At 36.7% G+C, this 19,829-nt stretch overlaps 1 protein-coding gene across 2 annotated transcripts in view; it reads right to left on the bottom strand.

Moving 5' to 3' along the window:
- Positions 1-19,829, bottom strand: part of MKLN1 (muskelin 1) — a 227,549-nt gene that overhangs the window by 109,654 nt on the left and 98,066 nt on the right. For both annotated transcript variants that reach the window (XM_027842258.1, XM_027842259.1), the window contains 2 exons: positions 11,548-11,625; positions 9,203-9,268 (listed from right to left, as the gene is read on the bottom strand). In XM_027842258.1, the coding sequence (XP_027698059.1) occupies positions 9,203-9,268; positions 11,548-11,625 (144 nt within the window). The remainder of the gene's footprint in view (positions 1-9,202; positions 9,269-11,547; positions 11,626-19,829) is intronic.

The following is a 19,829-nucleotide window of genomic DNA, read 5'->3' as shown; positions in this document are numbered from 1 at the left end:
TTTGGGCTATCTCCAGAACTGCCCAGACCTGGGTTCAAATCCCACCCTGGGGGCCACTACTGTGTCACTTTGAACAAGTCACTAAGCGTCACTGGATTCAGTCCCATCTCTGTAAAATGAAAGGGGTGGTGAGGTGGCCTCTGAGGCCCTTTTTATATATCTATAAAGCTCTATAAGCACCTTTAATATTTTGTTTTGGAAAGTAAGAATACAAATGATAAACGCTTAAAAAAAAGTCACTAGGCTTGATTCTACCTGGGGAGCAATCAGCCTGAGAAACCTAAAACTCATTTGACAAACTATTCTGCCAGAAGATAAAAGTCCCAGCTTTAGAATTTCAACATCCCCTTGATCAAGCGACTAAAGTTCTTTAATTTTTAATCTTCCCAGTTTAGAAACAGTTAATAAAATTTCCTAAGTCCTAAGTAATTCATGAGACTATCCTAAAAATAAGTTGAACATTTCAGGTGAAATAATCTGAAAACATACTTGTAAATTTTTCTTGAGCACTTTCCCCTCTAACACTATCTTAAGGGCAACATGGCACAGAAGTTTACACGCTTGAACACAGCTAGGTTTGAACACAGCTAGGTCTACTTCCAAGTCTAGTACTCTTTCTACCGTACCAGGCTGCTTATACTGTAATAAAAGTGAGATTGCATTATATTAAGGATTTATTATAAATAAATAAAATTTTAAATAAAATATTAGCAAATAGATTACAGCAACTTATCACAAAAATAATATACTATGACCAGGTAGGATTTATACCAGGAATGCAGGAGTGGTTCAATATTAGGAAAACTATCAGCATAATTGATCATATCAACACCAAAACTATCAGAAACCACATGATCATCTCAACAGATGCAGAAAAAGCTTTTGACAAAATATAACACCCATTCCTATTAAAAACACTAGAGAGCACAGGTACAAATGGAGTCTTCCTTAAAATAATAAACAGCATCTACCTAAAACCTTCAGCAAGCACTATATGTAACGGGGACAAGCTAGAAGCATTTCCAATAAGATCAGAGGTGAAACAAGGATGTCCATTATCACCACTGTTGTTCAATATCATACTGGAAACGTTAGCTTTAGCAATAAAAGAAAAAGAAATTGACGGTATTAGAATAGGCAAAGAAGAAACAAAGCTATCACTCTTTGCAGATGACATGATGATATACTTAGAGAATCCTAGAGAATCAAGTAAAAAACTACTTGAAATAATATTAAAACAACTTTAGCAAAGTTGCAGGCTATAAAATAAACCCACATAAACCATTGGCATTTCTATATATTACCAACAAAGCCCAACAGCACGAGACAGAAAGAGAAATTCCATTTAAACTTACTGTAGACATCATAAAATATTTAGGAGTCTACCTCCTGCAACAAACCCAGGAACTATATCAACACAATTACAAAACACTTTTCACACAAATAAAATCAGATCTAAATAATTGGAAAAACATCAGTTGCTCATGGGTAGGCTGAGCTAATATAATAAAAATGACAATTCTACCTAAGCTAATTTACTTATTCAGTACCATACCAATCAAGCTACCAAAAAATTATTTTATAGTTAGAAAAAATAATAACAAGATTCATTTGGAAGAACAAAAGGTACAGAATATCAAGGGAACTAATGGAAAGAAATGCAGGGGAAGGTGGCCTAGCCATTCCAGATCTTAAATTGTATTATAAAGCAACAATCATCAAAACTGCTTGGTACTGGCTAAGAAAGAGAGTAGTGGATCAGTGGAACAGGTTAAATATGCAAGACACAGTGGTCAATGACTACAGTAATCTATTATTTGATAAACCCAAAGACCCCAGTTTCTGGGATAAGAACCTACTCTTTGGAAAAAACTGTTGGGAAAACTGGAAAAGAATATGGCAGAAACTAGGCCTAGCCGAAAACCTCATACCATATACCAAAATAAAGTCAAAATACGTTCGTGATTTAGATATAAAGGCTGATACTATAAACTGGGAGAGCAAGGAATAGTTTACCTATCAGATCTATGGAGAACAGAAGAATTCACGACCAAACAGGAGATACAGAACATTACAAAAAGCAAAATGGATAACTTTGATTACATTAAATTGAAAAGTTTTTACACAAAGCCAATGCAACTAAGATTAGAAGGAAGGTAGAAAATAGGGAAAGAATTTTTACAACTAGTCTCTCTGATAAGGACCTCATTTCTAAAATACACAGAGAATTAAGTCAAATTTATAAGAATACAAGCCATTCCCCAATTGATAAATGGTCAAAGGATATGGACAGACAGTTCTCAGATGAAGAAATTAAAGCCATCTATAGTCATATGAAAAAATGCTCTAAATCACTATTGATTAGAGAATTGCAAATCAAAACAACTAAGAGGTACCACATCACACCTATCAATGACAAAACAGGGAAATGATAAATGTTGGAGAAGATGTGGGAAAATTGGAACACTAATGCATTGTTGGTGGAGTTGTGAAGATCCAAGCATTTTGGAGAGCAATCTGGAACTATGCCCAAAGGGCTACAAAAATGTGCATACCCTCTGACCCAGCAATAGCACTTCTAGGGCTATATCCCAAAGAGATCACACAAACGGGAAAAGGACCTACATGTACAAAAATATTCAGAGCAGCTCTTTTTGTGGTGGCAAAGAATTGGAAATTGAGAGGATGCCCATCAATTGGGGAATGGTTGAACAAGTTGTGGTATATGAATGTGATGGAATACTATTGTGCTGTAAGAAATGATGAACAGGCTGACTTCGGAAAAACCTGGAAAGCCTGGTATGGTCTGATGCTGAGTGAAGTGAACAGAACCAGGAGAACGTTGTGACAGTGACAGCCACGTTGTGTGATAGCTAATATTGATGGACTTGGCCCTTTTCAACAATGCAAGGACCTAAGACATCTCCAAAGGCCGCATGATGAAAAATGCTATCCACACCCAAAGAAAGAACTATGGAACTTGAATGCAGATCAAAGCAGACTATTTGCTATTTTTTTTTCTCTTCTGTTGAATTTTGTTTCCTCTTTCTGGGGGTTCCTCCTATTGGTTCTAATTTTTACTTACAACATCACTAATCTGAAAATATGTTTAATAAGAATGTGTACATACATACACACACACACACAGCCTATATCAGATTGTGTGCCATCTTGGGAAAGGTGGTGGGGAGGAAGGGGGAGAAAAATTTTAAACTCAAAAGCATATGGAAGTGATTGTTGATAAATCATAGTAATTTATCAACAAAGAAAAAAAACCACCTGGCAAAGGTAGCTTATAAGTGTCAGAAACAGGTTTGAACGTAGCTAGGTCTACTTCCAAGTCTAGTACTCTTTCTACTGCACCAGGCTGTTTATACTGTAATAAAGGTGAGATTACATTATAATGAGGATTTATATGCTCTACTAGATAGATCCAAGATGAACCTGATGTTAAGACAAAATGGTTGAACAGTACAGGGATTTGGCATATATGTATAAAAATCAAGTTTTAACAAGATAAATGCTCCTTTTAAAATCCTTTCCAGGCCAGTAATAGGAGGACTTTTAGAGGGAAAAAAAATAGCAGAAATCCTTCTGGTTCTGATCTTAAGCCAAATTAAATAGAGGAAGCACCAGATGCTGTCCTCAAAATAACAAAAAGCTATAAAACATTACTTAATTCAAGACCCAAACCAATTCAGAAGCAAAAATAACCACAGGAGTCTTCCAAGCATGTATCTGATGTAAAAGTGAAAAGGAAAGCTAAAGACCATTACAAGGTTTAAAGATCAAAGAACATGACAGCATAAAAATGAACTCACTCCAAAAAGAAAAAAAAATCAACCTATTAAAAAAATATCTATTAATATAATCTATTCATCAAGGCCTATAGTCAAGTCTGAGTACAGCCTCAAAGTGTTCTCAGAGCTCTACCTCATTCCCTCACCTACCACCAAAAAATAGACAATAACTCAATGTACACAGCCTTTGCTAAAAGCAAACACACCAGTGTCCATCTGGTTTTCAGTGGATAGCCAGAAACAGTGAAGCTTTAGGCTAGAATGCTAAAAAGATAAAGACCAGCGCCACAGATTCCGATACTTACTCAAAATGAGAGATTGTAGCTGTCTAGATATGAACTAGAATTAAATGGCCTTGTCATTTCTTCCTGAATCCCACACCCAAAAAAACCCTTAAACTGCAATACAAATTAGAGGACTCATAACAGCATTCCTTTTTAAATAGCTGCCTTTAAACCCCATGAAAGGGATAAAGGAATTTGGCTAGCATGCCAACCCAAAAATCCTCATGTCATCCCTCTAATAACCATGTCAGGGGTTTCACTTGCCAACTTTAAACCCTCCCAATGACAAAGTTTATCTGTGGCCAACACAAGACTAAGGCTTCTTTATCTTCAAAGAGTAATTCATACAGTCAGTGTTATCTCACTGAATTATGGATCCATATCGCTAATTCTACTATCCCCCAACATTTTAAGTTAGTTTAACAATATTACACTCCTAATTGTCTGGACACAATACAATGATCATGTATGACATTCTAATACAACAAATAGTCTCTTCCTTCCTATTCAAACCATACAAATCCTACTAACCAAATCAGCTGTCCCAATAAAGGATCTGAAATGGAAGAAAAGAAAAAAATGAGGGTATTGAAGTATATTTTAGGGTCATGTGCAAGTGGAAAAAGAAATTACCACTTCAGAATAGGGATTTGAACTTGAGCAATTTCCTATGCTAAGCCAGGGAAAAGACACAGCCACCAGCAATGTACAAAGGGGGAATGTCCAAGGTGCTTGAAATTCACCTGTTACTTGGTTAAAATACAAATGTTATCTGGGAGGGTGGGCAACAAACATCTGGGCTCAAAAAGAAGGTAGGCCCAAAGTATCTTCTAAGAGTGGGCCTATAGCAGTCAGAGAAGAGCATAACATTGAACAGAATAAGATGATAAAAGGTAAAAGGAAATGATGGAAGTTTGTAGATAAGAAACTTCCCAATTCTGTCAGCTTCTAAACTAGTAAAGGTCAAACAACCACTTGGCTCAAGATTTTGTGAAGGCCTCAAATTCAGCCTTTCCCTTCCCAGAAACAGATTATGAAAGTCCCATAGCACAATCAAGTGTCAGCAGACACCAGGAATTAGACACCATGCATTTTAAAAGACCAGAATTCCAAATTTCAGCCTAAATCTTGGGCAAATTGGCCCTGTTAATTCAATTTAATTTAATTTGACAAAATGCATGTATATTAAGGGTCTGGCATAGACAAACTCTCAACTTCATTATACCGAAGGAATTACAGTTCCAGAACAAATAACTAAAGACTAAGCTTGTACTATATGGAAGTCAGAAGCCAGAAGAAAGGAATACAAACATCTTCCTCCTTCCCAAAAAGTTCCTGATTCTAATGTGCTTGACTTCCACATCTGTGTCTGCTTCCCTGACCACTCTTCTAAACTCCAAGTTTCTACCTCAGTTGTCTACAGGACAACTCCAAGTGGATGATCCCACCACCAGATCTTCAAATTCAACCTGCACAAAATATAGTTTATTATCCTTTCCTCAGAATTGGCTCCTTTTGACTACATTATTTCTATTAAGTAGCACAACCATTCATCTAGTTTCCCAAGTTTCCAACTTTGGTGCTAACTTTAACTCTTCCTTCTCTCTCCCATTTCATATGTAATCTGTCGCCAATTCCCAAGGATTGACATCAACTCCATAATATTTCACACCCATCTCTACTTTTATGCTCATCAACAGCCCCACCCTAGAACTGCATTTCATTACCACCCACCTAAAATACTGCAACAGAACAGGTCTCGACTCCATATCACCTTAGTGTCACTGATAGATTAATCTTCATTAAGCATAAATCTGACCCTATCATCTATCTGCTCAAAAAACTTTAGTGGCTCCATATTACTAAATAATATTTTAACATTTTTGCCTGGTATTCAGAGTGCCCCACAATCAGGCATCCCTTCACCTTTCTAGGTTTATTATACTCTACTTTATATATTCTAAGACAAATTTTTGTCTTCTGTCTGTCTCTTTCTTGATACTGTTCCCTATGTCACGAATGACCTCCCTTTCCCTTTGCTTGTTGTATACCTAACCACCCTTTAAAGTCCAATTCAATGTCCTCTCTCCAACCATCTCTATGTGCCGCCCCTATGCGGCCCACCCCGGGCCCTGGGGTTGTAAATAATCTTCTTCAGACCTCATAGAACACTTTGCTTAGTACCTCTGTAATGAATTTACGATAAAATGTTTTACATTATAGATCAACAGTTTCCCATCCAGGGGGTGGCAATCATTGCAAAATAAATATACCTAATGTAGAGTGAATATGAATATGTCTTCTTGACCCCTTACAATCTGGCTTCTGACCTTATCATTCCACTGAATCTTCACTCTTCAAATTACCAATGATGGCTTAGTTAGCAAATCCAATGGCTTTTTTTCTGTCCTCAACCTTCTTGACCTCTCTTGAGCCTGTGACATTGTTGATCACTCTCTCCTCCTTGATATTCTTCTCTCTAGGTTTTCTCTCTCTTGAGTCACTTCCTATGTGTCTGACTGATACTCCTCAGTCTCCTTTGCTAGGTCACACCCTCTAACACCATAGGTGTCCTATATGTCTGTGCCAGACCTCTTCTCTTCTATCTTTATACTATATTCCTCGGTGATCTCATCAGTCCTATGGATTTAATTATCATCTCTATGCTGATCATCTACCCATCCTGTTCCAATCTTTCTGCTGACCTCCAGTTTCAGACTTCCAACTGTCTTTCAGATATCTCAAACTCAACATGTCCAAAAACTGAACTCATTATCTTTCCCTCTAGAACCTCCCCCTCCTTAACTTCCCTATTATTGTCAATGGCAACACCATCTTCCCAGACCCCCAGGCTCATACTCTATCAACTTCGACTCCTTACTATCTGTCACTCCCCTATATACAATCTATCGTCATGGCCTGTCAATTTCAGCTTTGCAATATCTCTGGATTACAACCCCTTGTCTCTTCTGGATACTGCCACCAACCACCCTGGTACAGGGCCTCAATATCTCACTCAGACTACTACAAATGACTGCTGGTGGGTTTACCAGCCTCAACTCCTGCCTCACTCCAATCCATCCTTCATCCAGCCCCAAAGTTACTTTCCTAAAGCATAGGTCCAACCACGTACCCTTATATATTCAATAAACTCCAGTGGTTCCCTATCATCTCTAGGATCAAGTATAACATCTTTTGTATGGCATTCAAAACCCAGCCCTCCAACCCCTTCCAGTCTTCTTATATTTTCCTCCTGGACACATACTCTTTGATCCAGTGACGCTCTCCTCTTGGATGTTCCATAAACAAGACCTTCCATACCTCAGCTCAGGCATTTTCCTATGACTGGAATGATTTCTCTCTTTATCTCCACCTCCTGGCTTCAAGTTAATCAATCAATCCACATTTATTAACTATCTGCTATTTGCCAGGCATTATGCTAAGTGCTGAGTAATAAAAAGAGGTAAAAGATAGTTCCTACCCTCAAGGAATTCACAATCTAGAGGGAGGACAACACACAAATATATACAAAGCTACATACCAGAAAAATAAGAAATAATTAACAGAAGGAAGGCACTAGATTTAAGAAGGGTTGAGAAAGGCTTCCAGTCAAAGATGGAATTTTAGTTGGGCCACAAAGCTCATCCTTCAAGTCTTCCTTATTCCAACCCAGGCCAGCAGTCTATGCATTGTACCACCTAGCTGCCTATATTGATTTGCCTTTCAAAATGGCCAATATTAGAAGCACATGTAAGATGGTTGAAGAACAATGGCCAAATAATGCTCACAGTGATGGTGAAGCAGTCTAGGTATGGTGATGTGGGGTTCTGGGGGTTCTTTCCTCTTACCTTTGCTGCACATGCACCTGGCTATTAGGGGAAGCTACCAGAAGCATCAGTGGCGTGTCTGTGTTATCTAGGTGTACATATAGGTCCTCAGTCATATTTATGGCATCCCAGAGATTAAACACAACACGTGATATAAAATAAATATGATTCAAAAATTTGTACCTTAATTCTAAAGTAAAAATTTCATGTTGAGTATCAGTTTCTTTAAAAAATTAGAAATGAATGAAGATTCCAAATTCAAATATTCTACATGATAATATGCTAGGCGGTACAAGGAATAGAACACTATACCTGGAACCAAAAGACCTGTGTTCAAATGGAGCATTAGACATTGACTAGCTGTGTGGTCCTGGGCAAGTCACATAACTGCTATCTGCTTCAGTTTGCTCATCTGTAAAATGTGGATAATAATAGTACTTACCTCCCCACACCACTCCAGGGTTGGTTAGGGACAAAATGAGATAGCTTTGAAAATATTAAAGGACTATATAAGTGCTAGCTATTCTTTTCCTAATTGAGTTGGCAGAAAGTTATTTTTTTCTTGAAAAGTTATGAGAAAGATTAGTTGAATAACTGAACTTAGTATATATATTACACGCAAAAAGCAAAATATTACTTGAATGTAAATACTAGCCATCTGTGTAGCAAGATGAGATTTTTCAAAATTCAAATAACAAAATACTGTCATCCTAAGTGTATGGTGTTATTTTCTTTTCTAGATGGTAATATCAAACTGCATTTTGGTTTTGAACCATTAAAATATTATAGACCCCAATCTATTTTCATTAAAATAGGTTGAAAAAATATAAGTATACATCCTCAATACAAGGCTCTTCAATACCAAAATACTGATAGCATGAAATATGCTTGCAAATAAACATGGGCCACCAAATTTATATCAGTCTCACATATTTATTAATATCCCTTGATCCAACGCCTTTATTCTAATAATTTCCATCTCACTGGGTTAAAAGCCACATAATCACATTGAAAACATATAACACTCCTCTACAACAAATTTTCATGAAAATCCAACAAAAAAGTAGAAACAAGATAAAATACCACATAGTAAATTTCCTTTAAGCCACGTGCCAACACTTATTTTTTAGCCATTCCAGTCGTTTTAAAAGTTTTTTCTTTAGTTCTCAATTAGGTATTGTCCACAGTACCTATGCATCTTGGTGAAAAGCATGGTCATGCTTGAATGAAATTAATACAGTGAAGTTAACTGACTTTTAATAAAATTCTTCTATCCAAAAATAATGCTTACCTGTCTGAACATCAATAACCATTTGATGTCCACCTCTCATTCCCGGTCTGCTATCTTCTCCATCACCTAGGATGATAAATAAAATCAACAATGTGAAAATCCTTTCACTTGATTTTAAAAGAACAAAAGGATACTTTTTACAGGTAGGCACAAACAATGCCTTATAGAAATTTGCCTACACTGTTTCCTTAGAAACACTCCAAATAAGAACAGTGAACAAACAAATCAACATAAGGTTGCTGTTGTCTTAAGATTCCCTGTCTGTCTATTTTCAAGGCATTATTGTCACTGTAGGCCATTTTCTATTTAAGATTAATTTCTACAATACTTCAGATATATATGCAGTCCTCCAAAACTTGGGTCAAATTCTCCAGTCTAAATAAAAGGAAAAAATATAACAACATGATTATAATTATGAATCATTGTCATTATGAACTGTCTATAATAGGGTTTTACGGATTTTTTAGGGGAATATGGGAAAATTAGCAGGTTTTTAAATTTTCAGAACACAGTACAGTTAACTATTAGAGCCAAGATGTTATAAAGATAAGTGCTTTAAATTTTCCATCAACAATACTTACTTTGGTGGCAAAAAAAATTCACCATTCATTCCATTTCACCATCAATTTAAGAACTATACTTGATTTGATTAGTCTTCAAATAAAGTCACTGACAATTGCCTCATTATGGCGTGAAAACGCCCTTGGGTTCTCAAAGCCAAAGCTAACAGAAAGGATACTTTAGCAGATCCTACCAAAAGCTAAGATAAATAGGTTCCATGACTGAATGTGTGTTTGTTCCAGGTAATTTTTCCTTCAATCACTAAAACTTCATATGAAAACAATCTACTAAATCATGGAGAAACTGTAATCTGGGCTAAGCAATGAAGTCATAAATTCATGACACACTTAATTATCTAAATAGTAAGATGTAAAATAATGAACTTTGTTCCACTGTGATTTTTATGCTCACCACTAAGCTTACTGGGAAGGTTCAAACATATTGACTGAAATACTTCTCCATGAGGATATCACTGGATAGATGAAGGGAGAAGAACATAATTGGAAAAGAATGTGACATAAAAACAAAAGGCAGCCCATTAACTGGGGAATGGTTTAATAAATTGTGATCCATGAATACATTAGAATGTTACTGGATTATAAGAAACAATAAACAAAGAGAATTCAGAGAAACACAGAAAACTTTAGATGAATTGATACAGAGTATAACAAGTAGCATCAGGAAAACAATATAATATGAAAACAATATCAAGGAAAAGGAAAAGAAAAAAAAGGAACACCATAATTATATTGACCAAGTTTGGTCCCAGAAAAGAGGTGAAAAAATATATGACTCGCTGAGTTATCAGAGGAGAAAAAGATAGATAAAATCAATGTGAGGTAGAAAGAAGACTTATCAATAAAAATATAATGAACAAAAAAGGCAATAATAAAAACAAGATGAAACATTTTAAAAGGACAAATATTTCTTCAAGAGAAGGACAAATAGTACTACTCACTGCATGTATTTTAGATCTAACCTCAATAAATGCAATCTTATATAGATGAAGACATAATGTCTATTTCAATGAGTCAAGAGATTAGTCTTTGACTAAGAAGCCAAAAGATTAGGGTTCTATTTTCAGCTCATACAAAAATTTAAATATATTATTTGACAAGTAAGAGTCCCCAGTTTCAGCTTTTTAGTGACTATATGTGTTTCTCATCTATATCACAAGAGGTAGTAGGCAGAAGGATGACATGTCAGTTTATAATTCCTAAGAAATAAGATAGGTGATTGAAAAAAGTCAGACAAGACTTCTATTCGAGGTTGATCATCCACAAGAGATTCACTTTTCTTTCTCTTTTCTACTGACCAGTTTTTAAGGATTCTTCATCTCACTACACTGAAAAAGCCAAGAAAAGATAATGAAAGTAAAATTTCAATTGGTTAGTTTTTCTATCTTTGGTACAGGATTGGCATAGAAGTGACTGGAAAAAAAAACTTAATAAATTTTTTTTTGTACTGTCTATGAATTTCATTTGTTTATGCTACTCCTATGGTCTAGTAGTCTGTAGGAAGCTTTTGTTTTAATTATGGGATAAATGAGTATATACACTGGTACAACAACGCAACAAAAAAGACTTTAAATAAATCCTTTACTAGCATAAAAAAAGATAACATACTTGGCTAAGCACAAGGTGGAGGAAGACTAGTACCTTTTTTGCCCCATACAGTTAAAATCCTACTGTTACTATTTATGTTCTAGGAAACTCTAGTGTAGCAAAGCTGCAGAGAAAGTTGCACTAAACAAAAGCATTTAAATTCTGAAATGTCTGACTCACCTTTGGTGCTTTTGGGGATGATCTGACTCCATCGTGGCTTATATTCCTGTTGACTGATATACTGATTGAACAAACCATCTGCAAATGTAAAAAAAAAAAATTCCTCTTAACTTGCTTATACTTTTGTGTTATTGTAGCAGAAAAGATAGGATTTTATAAGCCTGTATTAAGCAAAATTGCTATTTGAGATTTTCTCCCCAGGAATACATAATATAAAACATATAACATGTCAGTCAATTTAGTGGCATATTTTCACAAAACATGTCTCATTTCATTTTCCATGCCATCCCAAATAAAATGGTACTACATTAGTTGCCATAATCATTCAAAAACTTTGCTTGAGTGGCAGCTCATATCAAAGTTGGTACGCATCTCATTACTGTGGCACCTGTTAGTTACAAATATGTTGCCACATTTAAATCAGAAGGAAAAGGACAAGTATGATCAAACAGCAAAATGGTCTAACAGCCATTCGGAAAGGAGAGACAGATATAAATGGGGGGTTTGGGTGGGAAAAAAACAGTATTATGCCTAGAGTTGCCAAACAGAAAAAGGAAAAAAACTTAGAAAGCAATTATGGATAATCTGAATAAATACCCTATTGCAACAGATACCTGGATTAAGTTCTAACATGATTTTCAGTCTCAACAAAAACATAATCCATTGGGATGGGGAAGGCACACTTGTAGAAATTACTAGAAAAACTTGACTGAGATATTTCAATGACAACTTCTTGGTTCCCTTCCTCATTGCTAATATATTTTTTCTAATCAAGTTACAGATTATATCCAAACAGAAATATTGCCAGCTGTGACCCCCCCCCCAAAAAAAAGATGTGGCATACTTCAGACAGAAGGCCACACAGAGGTCACTGGATTATAACTGGAAAGGGACTGAGAGATCCTTTAGTCTATACACAAAGAAAATGAGATCTGAAGAAATTACAGATCTCTGAGCAAACTTACAAAGGTAATAAATAACAGAACCAGAATTTGAACCTTCTGAGTTTTCTGACTCCAAACCCAATAGCTAAAACTTCTGAGTGTTTTCTGTAATGTTATTTATTACTTATGTGACCTTCTGTAAGTTACTTCTCTCTGGTTCATAATTTCCTCAATTCTAAAATGAGATTCATTGGACTAGATGAACGTAATGATTTCTGGCTTTGAATCCTGTGGAATCCAGAATTCTATATATAATACTCAAAGACAGGACCAATCAATAAATATAACATTTTAAAATATTTAATTTATGACCAATGTGGAATCGAGGGACAAAGGGAAAGAAATTCAGACAAGTACCATAAAGCACAGAATCCAAGTTCAAAGTAACTTTAAGAGATCATCTAATAGACAAGTTCTTAAGCTTTTTTTTGTCATGTTCTCTTTGGCAGTGTGGTGAAACATACTGATCCCTTCTCAGAATAATATTTTCAAACACATGAAATAAAATACAAAGGACTGCAAAGGAAATCAATTATAGTGAAATATGGTAATATCAAAATATTAAAAAGATAAATTCACAGAACTCAGGTTAAGAATCTTGATCTAATCCAATCCCTGTTAACAATTGGGGAAATAAAGGTGAAGAACATAGAAACAGCCAGCCAAATAAGCCAAACAGAAGGCAGGCAGAGGAGGAGTGAATTACAATGGGAACAGAGAGGGAAAAAGACATTTATTCAAGAATACAATTTATACAAGAATAACAAGCTGCCAGACTTCAGGGTCACATGAACAAGAAGATGGTAAACTAAGCATTTTCTTTGATATCCACAAACTCTCAAACTTCTCCAAAACAAAAATTATACACCAAAGATTAAGCAACTTCAGCTATTTCCATAGTTTAGGACACCCAGAATCCAAAAGAAGATTAAAAGAAAAAACCCTGGAACTAAAGCTCACTGACCCTGAGCTCATTCTATAATCCTTCCCAACTTTCCACACTACCAACAAGGCTACACTAGCAGACCCAAGAACCCAACACAGGCTTACCTCAAATCCCATTTCTACACCCCAGTGCCTCTAACCCTCTTTCCAGTGCCATGAAGATCCTAGATCTAAGTCTGCTCTGGCTTCAGTAGGCAAAAGCCTTCCAAGGGCTGCAACCCAGATGCACCAGTGCTGCAAAGCAATGAACTTCAGGTGCTGGAGAAAAACAGGCTCTGAACTGCTGGTGTCAAACCAGAGAACTGAGGGAGTGGGACAGGCCACCAGGATAGGGCAGTGTGCGTGTGGGAAGTTTTGCAGCACTCCACCAAGCCTGAAGGAAAGAGCACAGAACCCAGCTGGGGCCATTTATGGCTACCCAAAGATTATATCCAAACAAAAGTATTGCCACTTGTGACAAAAAAGCTACAGGATACTCCTGACAGAAAACCACATATAAATCACTAGATTAGAGCTGGAAAGCTACTCAGAGATCCAACAATCCATTCCCCTCATTCAATAGGGGCAATATTTTTGCAGAAGGGAAGAGATGTAGGCTGGTGTACTGTGAATTGCCCCATGTGGGAAGACATTGATACCATAATCAGAGGGAAGGAAGTCAGGGAGTAAGTGATAAAAGAAAATAAGGTGGAAAAAAAATACTCAAAGTACCAAAGATTTCAGGGAAGAAGAAATTTCAAATACTTTCAACTTACACAAAAAAATCAACAGGAAGAAGAGTAACAATATAAGGAAATACAACCTCAGATCTAGTAAATGAATTTGGGCATCTATGAATAAATACTGCAAAATAAAGGAAAATAATTCAATAGTTGAGGAGATCGAGGACCCTGTAAAATTTGAGAACATGCAACCAAAACACACTGTTCCTGAATGGTTTAAAAGAGAAAAGAGAATTATGAGAGCAGAATGTATACCTTGAACAATAAAAATAATAAGCAGAATGGAAAAACTTAAATCTGCAATGGCAAACCTCACCAGAGAAGCAAAAGAGAGAACAAATTGGGAATTCAAACACACGGAACGGAAGGACATTCTAGAAGGGGAAAAAGCAAAAGACATTAACAGTAATAAAAATATGACCACTATGCAAGCAAAACCTACTAATCTTGAAAATACAATGTGTAGAGACAACCTAGGGACCATAGTTCTCCCAGAAGAACACTGCAGGACAAAAAAAGTTAGCACCATAATGAAGCAAAAAAACAGAAGGGAACTGTCCAGAACTTCTCAATGTAGATGGATGAAATTCCAATTGAAAGAATTCACAGATCATTTTCAGAAGGGGGAAAAAAAAATGCTGCAAAGTCCAAGATATAGAATGGTTAATTTAACAATTCAATTCAGAAACTGAATTCAGTTCTGCTAGCCATCAGGAAAAAGACCTTCAAATACAAGGAAATGACATTCAAATAATACAAGACTATTCCACACCCACTGGAAAAAGGAGGAGGAATGGAATAGGTGTTCTAAAGAGCACTGAAACTAAGGATACAGCCCAGAGTACCCTATAATGTAAATCTGAGTTTAACTATAGTGGACAAAAGATGGATGTTCAATAACAAAGAAGAGTTTGAAACACTTTTAGAAAGAAAATCAGAAATGAAGAGATGAGTTGCTTCACAAATACCATATGCAGGAGGAGTGAATAGATCAGTAAGAGTTATTCCTCAATGTGTGTGTGGAGGTAGAGGGGGGTGCCTCAGATGTGAAGGTGGAAATTTGGTAGAAATAACAGTGAAGAGGCAGATAAGGCACATTATGGATAGAACCTAGTAACACCCTGCCTATAGGTGAATGCTTCTTTTGTGGGAATACAATAGAACATGGGAGGATGCATGAAAGGCAGGGAGAAAACAATGGATAGAGAACAGTGAGAAGTTCAAAGTCAAGTCAAGATCTAATCTAGCAAAGAGGGAGGTGAAGGTGACCTCTGTGGTCTCAGAAAGAGAAGCACCTGAAGTGGTTGAGCAGGGGAGAAAGACTGAAGTGGGGGGCAAAGAGTACTTACTGTGGAGGTGGGAGGGGGTTTCACAAATGAATGGTGAAGAGAGATGAAGACCTTATACTGCATGAAGCCTGGGGGATTTAGTGCTTGAAAAGTCTACTTGTTGTGGGAGGGGAAGGGGAAGTTGGAAACTCTGTGGGCACCTGGCACCTGAAGGAGTGCCAAAAAAAGAGCATGGATGGACACAGGGAGCTTCTTAGGCAAATGTAGGGGAAAAGGCAACAAGAGAGGGTAGAGATCAGTGATAGCAGACAAGCCCTGCCATGGAGAAGTGTCTTCTCTAACATCTACAATAACTGGCATTGTTCTGAGAGTGAGGTACAATGAGAGTACAATGGAAAAAGGAAATCCAGAGGGTAAGCCCTACAAGGCAATAGGAGAAAGCCTGAGATGGATATCTTGGAAACTTTGACTGTATGAAGAAACGAGAGAAAATGGAGAGACCAAATGATTACAGGGGTCATAGATCAGAGAATGAGGATCTAGAGTAAACAGAAAGAGAAGATAAAAAATGAAGAGCATAAGAAATCCTTATTGGAAAGGGGCACAAAAAATTTTAAAAACTAATGAAAAGGACTGGCAAGTAGAGGGAGAAGAAATGGAAGCAGTGTTAGATTTTATATTCTTGGGCTCAAAGATCACTGTAGATGGTAACTGCAGCAATGAAATTAAGACACTTGCTCCTTGGAAGGAAGCTATGGCAAATCGAGAAGCACACCAAAAAGCAGAAACATCACCTTGTCAACTAAGGTCCACATAGTCAAAGCTATGGTTTTTCCAGTACTGATGTATGGCTGTGAGATTTGGACTATGAGGAAAGCTGAGCACTGCAGAGTCAACACTTTTAAGTTGTGGTTCTGGAGAACATTTTTGAGAGTCCCTTGGAGAGATTAAATCAGTCAATACTTAAAAGAAATTAATTGAGGCTATTCACTGGAAGGTCAAATACTGAACTTGAAACATTTAATTAAATACCTTGGCCACATAATGAGAAGATGAAACTAACTGGAAAGGACCTTGATGCTGGGAAAGACTGAAGGCAAAAAGAGAAAGGGACAGCCGAAGATGACATAGATAATGTCATGGAAAAAACAAACATGAATTTGGACAGACTTTGAGAGAGAGTGGAGAAGAGAAGGGCCTGGTGTGCTATGGTCCATGGGGTCATAAAGAGTCAGGTATGACCAAAGGACTGAACAATAACAATGAAAAGGGACTGGTCAAAGGGGAGGAAAAGAAAGGGGAATCTACTTGACTGAAAAGAAAAAAGGGGGGAAGAAATACACAACCAGATAAAAGCAGGACTAATAAACAAAATCCTAAAGGAAATGGGGTAACAAATGAGAAGAAGAGATAAGGATAAGAGGAAAAGAACCAGTGAGAACAAGGCCACCTTAAAGAAAAAGACTAAAGTAAAATAACTGAAGGAACATAATACTGTGTTTACAGCAGAAGAGGAGAGGAAATCATAACTTGAAAATAACTAGCTGCCACCACCATCATGACTGAAGTTATTCTTTACCAAAGCCCCAGTAAAATTTCCAGGGCAGCCTAGTACAGTAGGCTCATACCAGTGAGTTCACACTATCTTGAGGGAGGCAAGTAGGGAATGTGGAATTGAACCACAAGTTAAGAAGACCTGAATTCAAATCTGGCCTCAGACACATCCTGGTTATATGACCATGGACAAGTCACTTCACCTCTCTGTCTCAGTTTCTTTATCCATAAAATGGGACCAATAATAGCACCTACTTCACAGAGTTATGAGGATCAAATGAGATAATATTTTTGAAGTACTTTGTAAATCTTAAAGCATTATATAAATGCTTGTTATTGTTGCTGTTGTTACTGGCGATTTATGATCTATGCCAATCAGCAATAAGATCAGTCCTATGAATGGCAGCTCCACTTCTAGCCTAAATAGGAAAAGGAGCCCATACCACTTTCGTATTCCCCCCAAAATTACCTGGAAAACAGGTCGAGAAAAAATAATTTTAAAATTGTTGGATTCCCTGTAAACCATGATTCAAAAAAAGGCCTGAACTATATTTCAAGAAATCATAAATAAAAACTGCACAGAGCTATTAGAAACAGAAAACAAAATGAAAACAGAAAAAATTCACTAGTAACCTGCTAGAAGAAATCCCCAAAGAAAAAATTCTTAGAATGTCATTGCCAAAATCCCAAGCTCCCATGTCAAAGAAAAAATACTGTAAGCATCCAGAAAGAAGCAGCTAAAGTTCCAAAGGATCATAGCCACGATCACACAAGATCTGGAAGCTTCTTCTATAAAGCGATCTTAGAATACAACATCTGTAAAGGCAACAGAAAAAGGCTTCCAAACAAGAATAACTTATATTGTACACCTGACCTAGAGTCAGGAAGACCTGAGTTCAAATGCAGCCTCAGACCCGTGAAAGCTGTATGACCCTTGGAAAATCACTTAACCCTGTTTGCCTCCATTTCCTCATCTGTAAAAGGACCTGGAGAAAGAAGTGGCAAACCACTTCAGTATCTTTGCCAAGAAAATCCCAAATGGGGTCATGAAGGGTCAGACATGACTGAAACAACTGAACAATTACTATGCAAAGATCAGCACAAACCCATGGGAAAGAAAATGGCCCTGTAACAGAATAGAAGGCTTGCAAGCATCTCTGATGAAATGACCACAGCTGAGTTGGAACTTCAAAATACAAACACAAGAGTGCAGAGAAAGCTAGAAAGGTTAACTTTATTTGAGCAACCGAAAGGAGTTACATGGTGATACAGTGCTAACACTGTAATGGGAGAGGGAGATGGGAAGGAGAAAAAAATTTCTCTTCAAAATCTTAATGTTTTCAAAGAGTATGAAGGAAGCTGAATAAGAAAAACTTAGATCCTAGAGGTGAATAGTTTCTTATGGTTTGAAGAAGGGAAAGAAAAAGGAAAGTACAAGGAAGAATACATTAGTGTATAATGGAGGAATAAGGAGGGGGAACTTGCCATTTATCCTAACTGGGGTTCATGAGAAAAGAATACACAAACATGGAATAAGGTGTGAAGAGAGCAAGCACTTTGTGAACCTCCTTTTCTCTGACATGGACAAAGGAGAGTTGAAAACATGCAATGTTTGGTGCAGAACTATATCAAATTTAAGTAGGACACAAGTGGGGATAAGTTTATAGAGTCTTGTTAAGAGAAAGGATAAAACCAGGAAGGGGATAGTTGCAAGCAAAACAAACTTCCTGATCCTGAAGGGAGATTTAAAAGGGGAAAAAAAGGAAAGAAGTAAATTTCTAAGAGGGTGCCTTAGATCACCCCTTAGAAAATGGCTGAAAAGATGATGATATATAGATGTAATAGAATATTATTATATTGTAAGAAATGGGAATAGATATCAGAAAATCCTAAGCTGCATTAAGTGATACAGAATTTAGTAGAACCAGCAGAACAAACTATACAAGGAGAACAACATTATAAGAAAAACAATTCTGAAAGACTTAATAACTGAAGACTTAAGAACTCTAATCAATGCCTATTTCCTCAGGATATATGGTGAAGCATGTTATCTACTTTCCAACAAAAGTAATGTTCTAAATGTACACCAAGTTACACACATTTTTGGACATGGCCTTCGTGAGGATTAGTTTGCCTTGAATCTGGTTATTTGTTACAGGCATTTTTAACTTTCTCTTTGTTCTTTTAGTAGTGGTGAGGGTTGGGAGTACTTGGGGAAAGGAACTTTAACAATACTAGTACCAAAAAAAACAAAAAAGGGCCACTGAAACAATTTTTTTTTTAATTGCAGAAGAAACAAAAATTCAGAATGAAGTACAGACAAGTTTAGCAAAATGTAGCTTAACTGATTTTCCCTTTTAGGTAGGTCTATTTTTGCTTTTCCTTAGTCTGAGATCATGATTGCTACCTCTGCCTTTTTCACACGAGCTGATTCTGCTCCAGATCCTTATTTTAACTCTATGTGTCTTTCTGTTTCAAGTATGTTTTTTGTAAATAACAAATTGTTGGATTCTGATTTCTAATCTCTTCATTTTGCTATTCACTTTCATTTTGTGGGTGAGTTTATCCCATTAACATTCAGTTATAACTGTGAACTATTTATTTCCCTCCATCCTTCTCTGTATCTTTCACAATCTTTTTTTCACCTTGGTCTTCTGCTTCTTACCACTGCCTCCCTTAATCTACCCTTCCTCCTATCACCACCCCTCTCCCTACTTTTTCTTGGTCCCTTCCCCCTCTTACTTTCCTGGTGGGTAAGATGGATTTCTATACCCAACTGAATGTGTGTGTGTGTGTGTGTGTGTGTGTGTGTGTGTGTGTGTGTGTGT

This window comes from Vombatus ursinus, unplaced genomic scaffold (genome assembly GCF_900497805.2).
Source record: "Vombatus ursinus unplaced genomic scaffold, bare-nosed wombat genome assembly UNPS02014870.1, whole genome shotgun sequence".
NCBI lineage: Eukaryota > Metazoa > Chordata > Mammalia > Diprotodontia > Vombatidae > Vombatus > Vombatus ursinus.
Note: the sequence above shows the minus strand (reverse complement) of the source record. Positions and strands in the feature narration are given on the sequence as shown.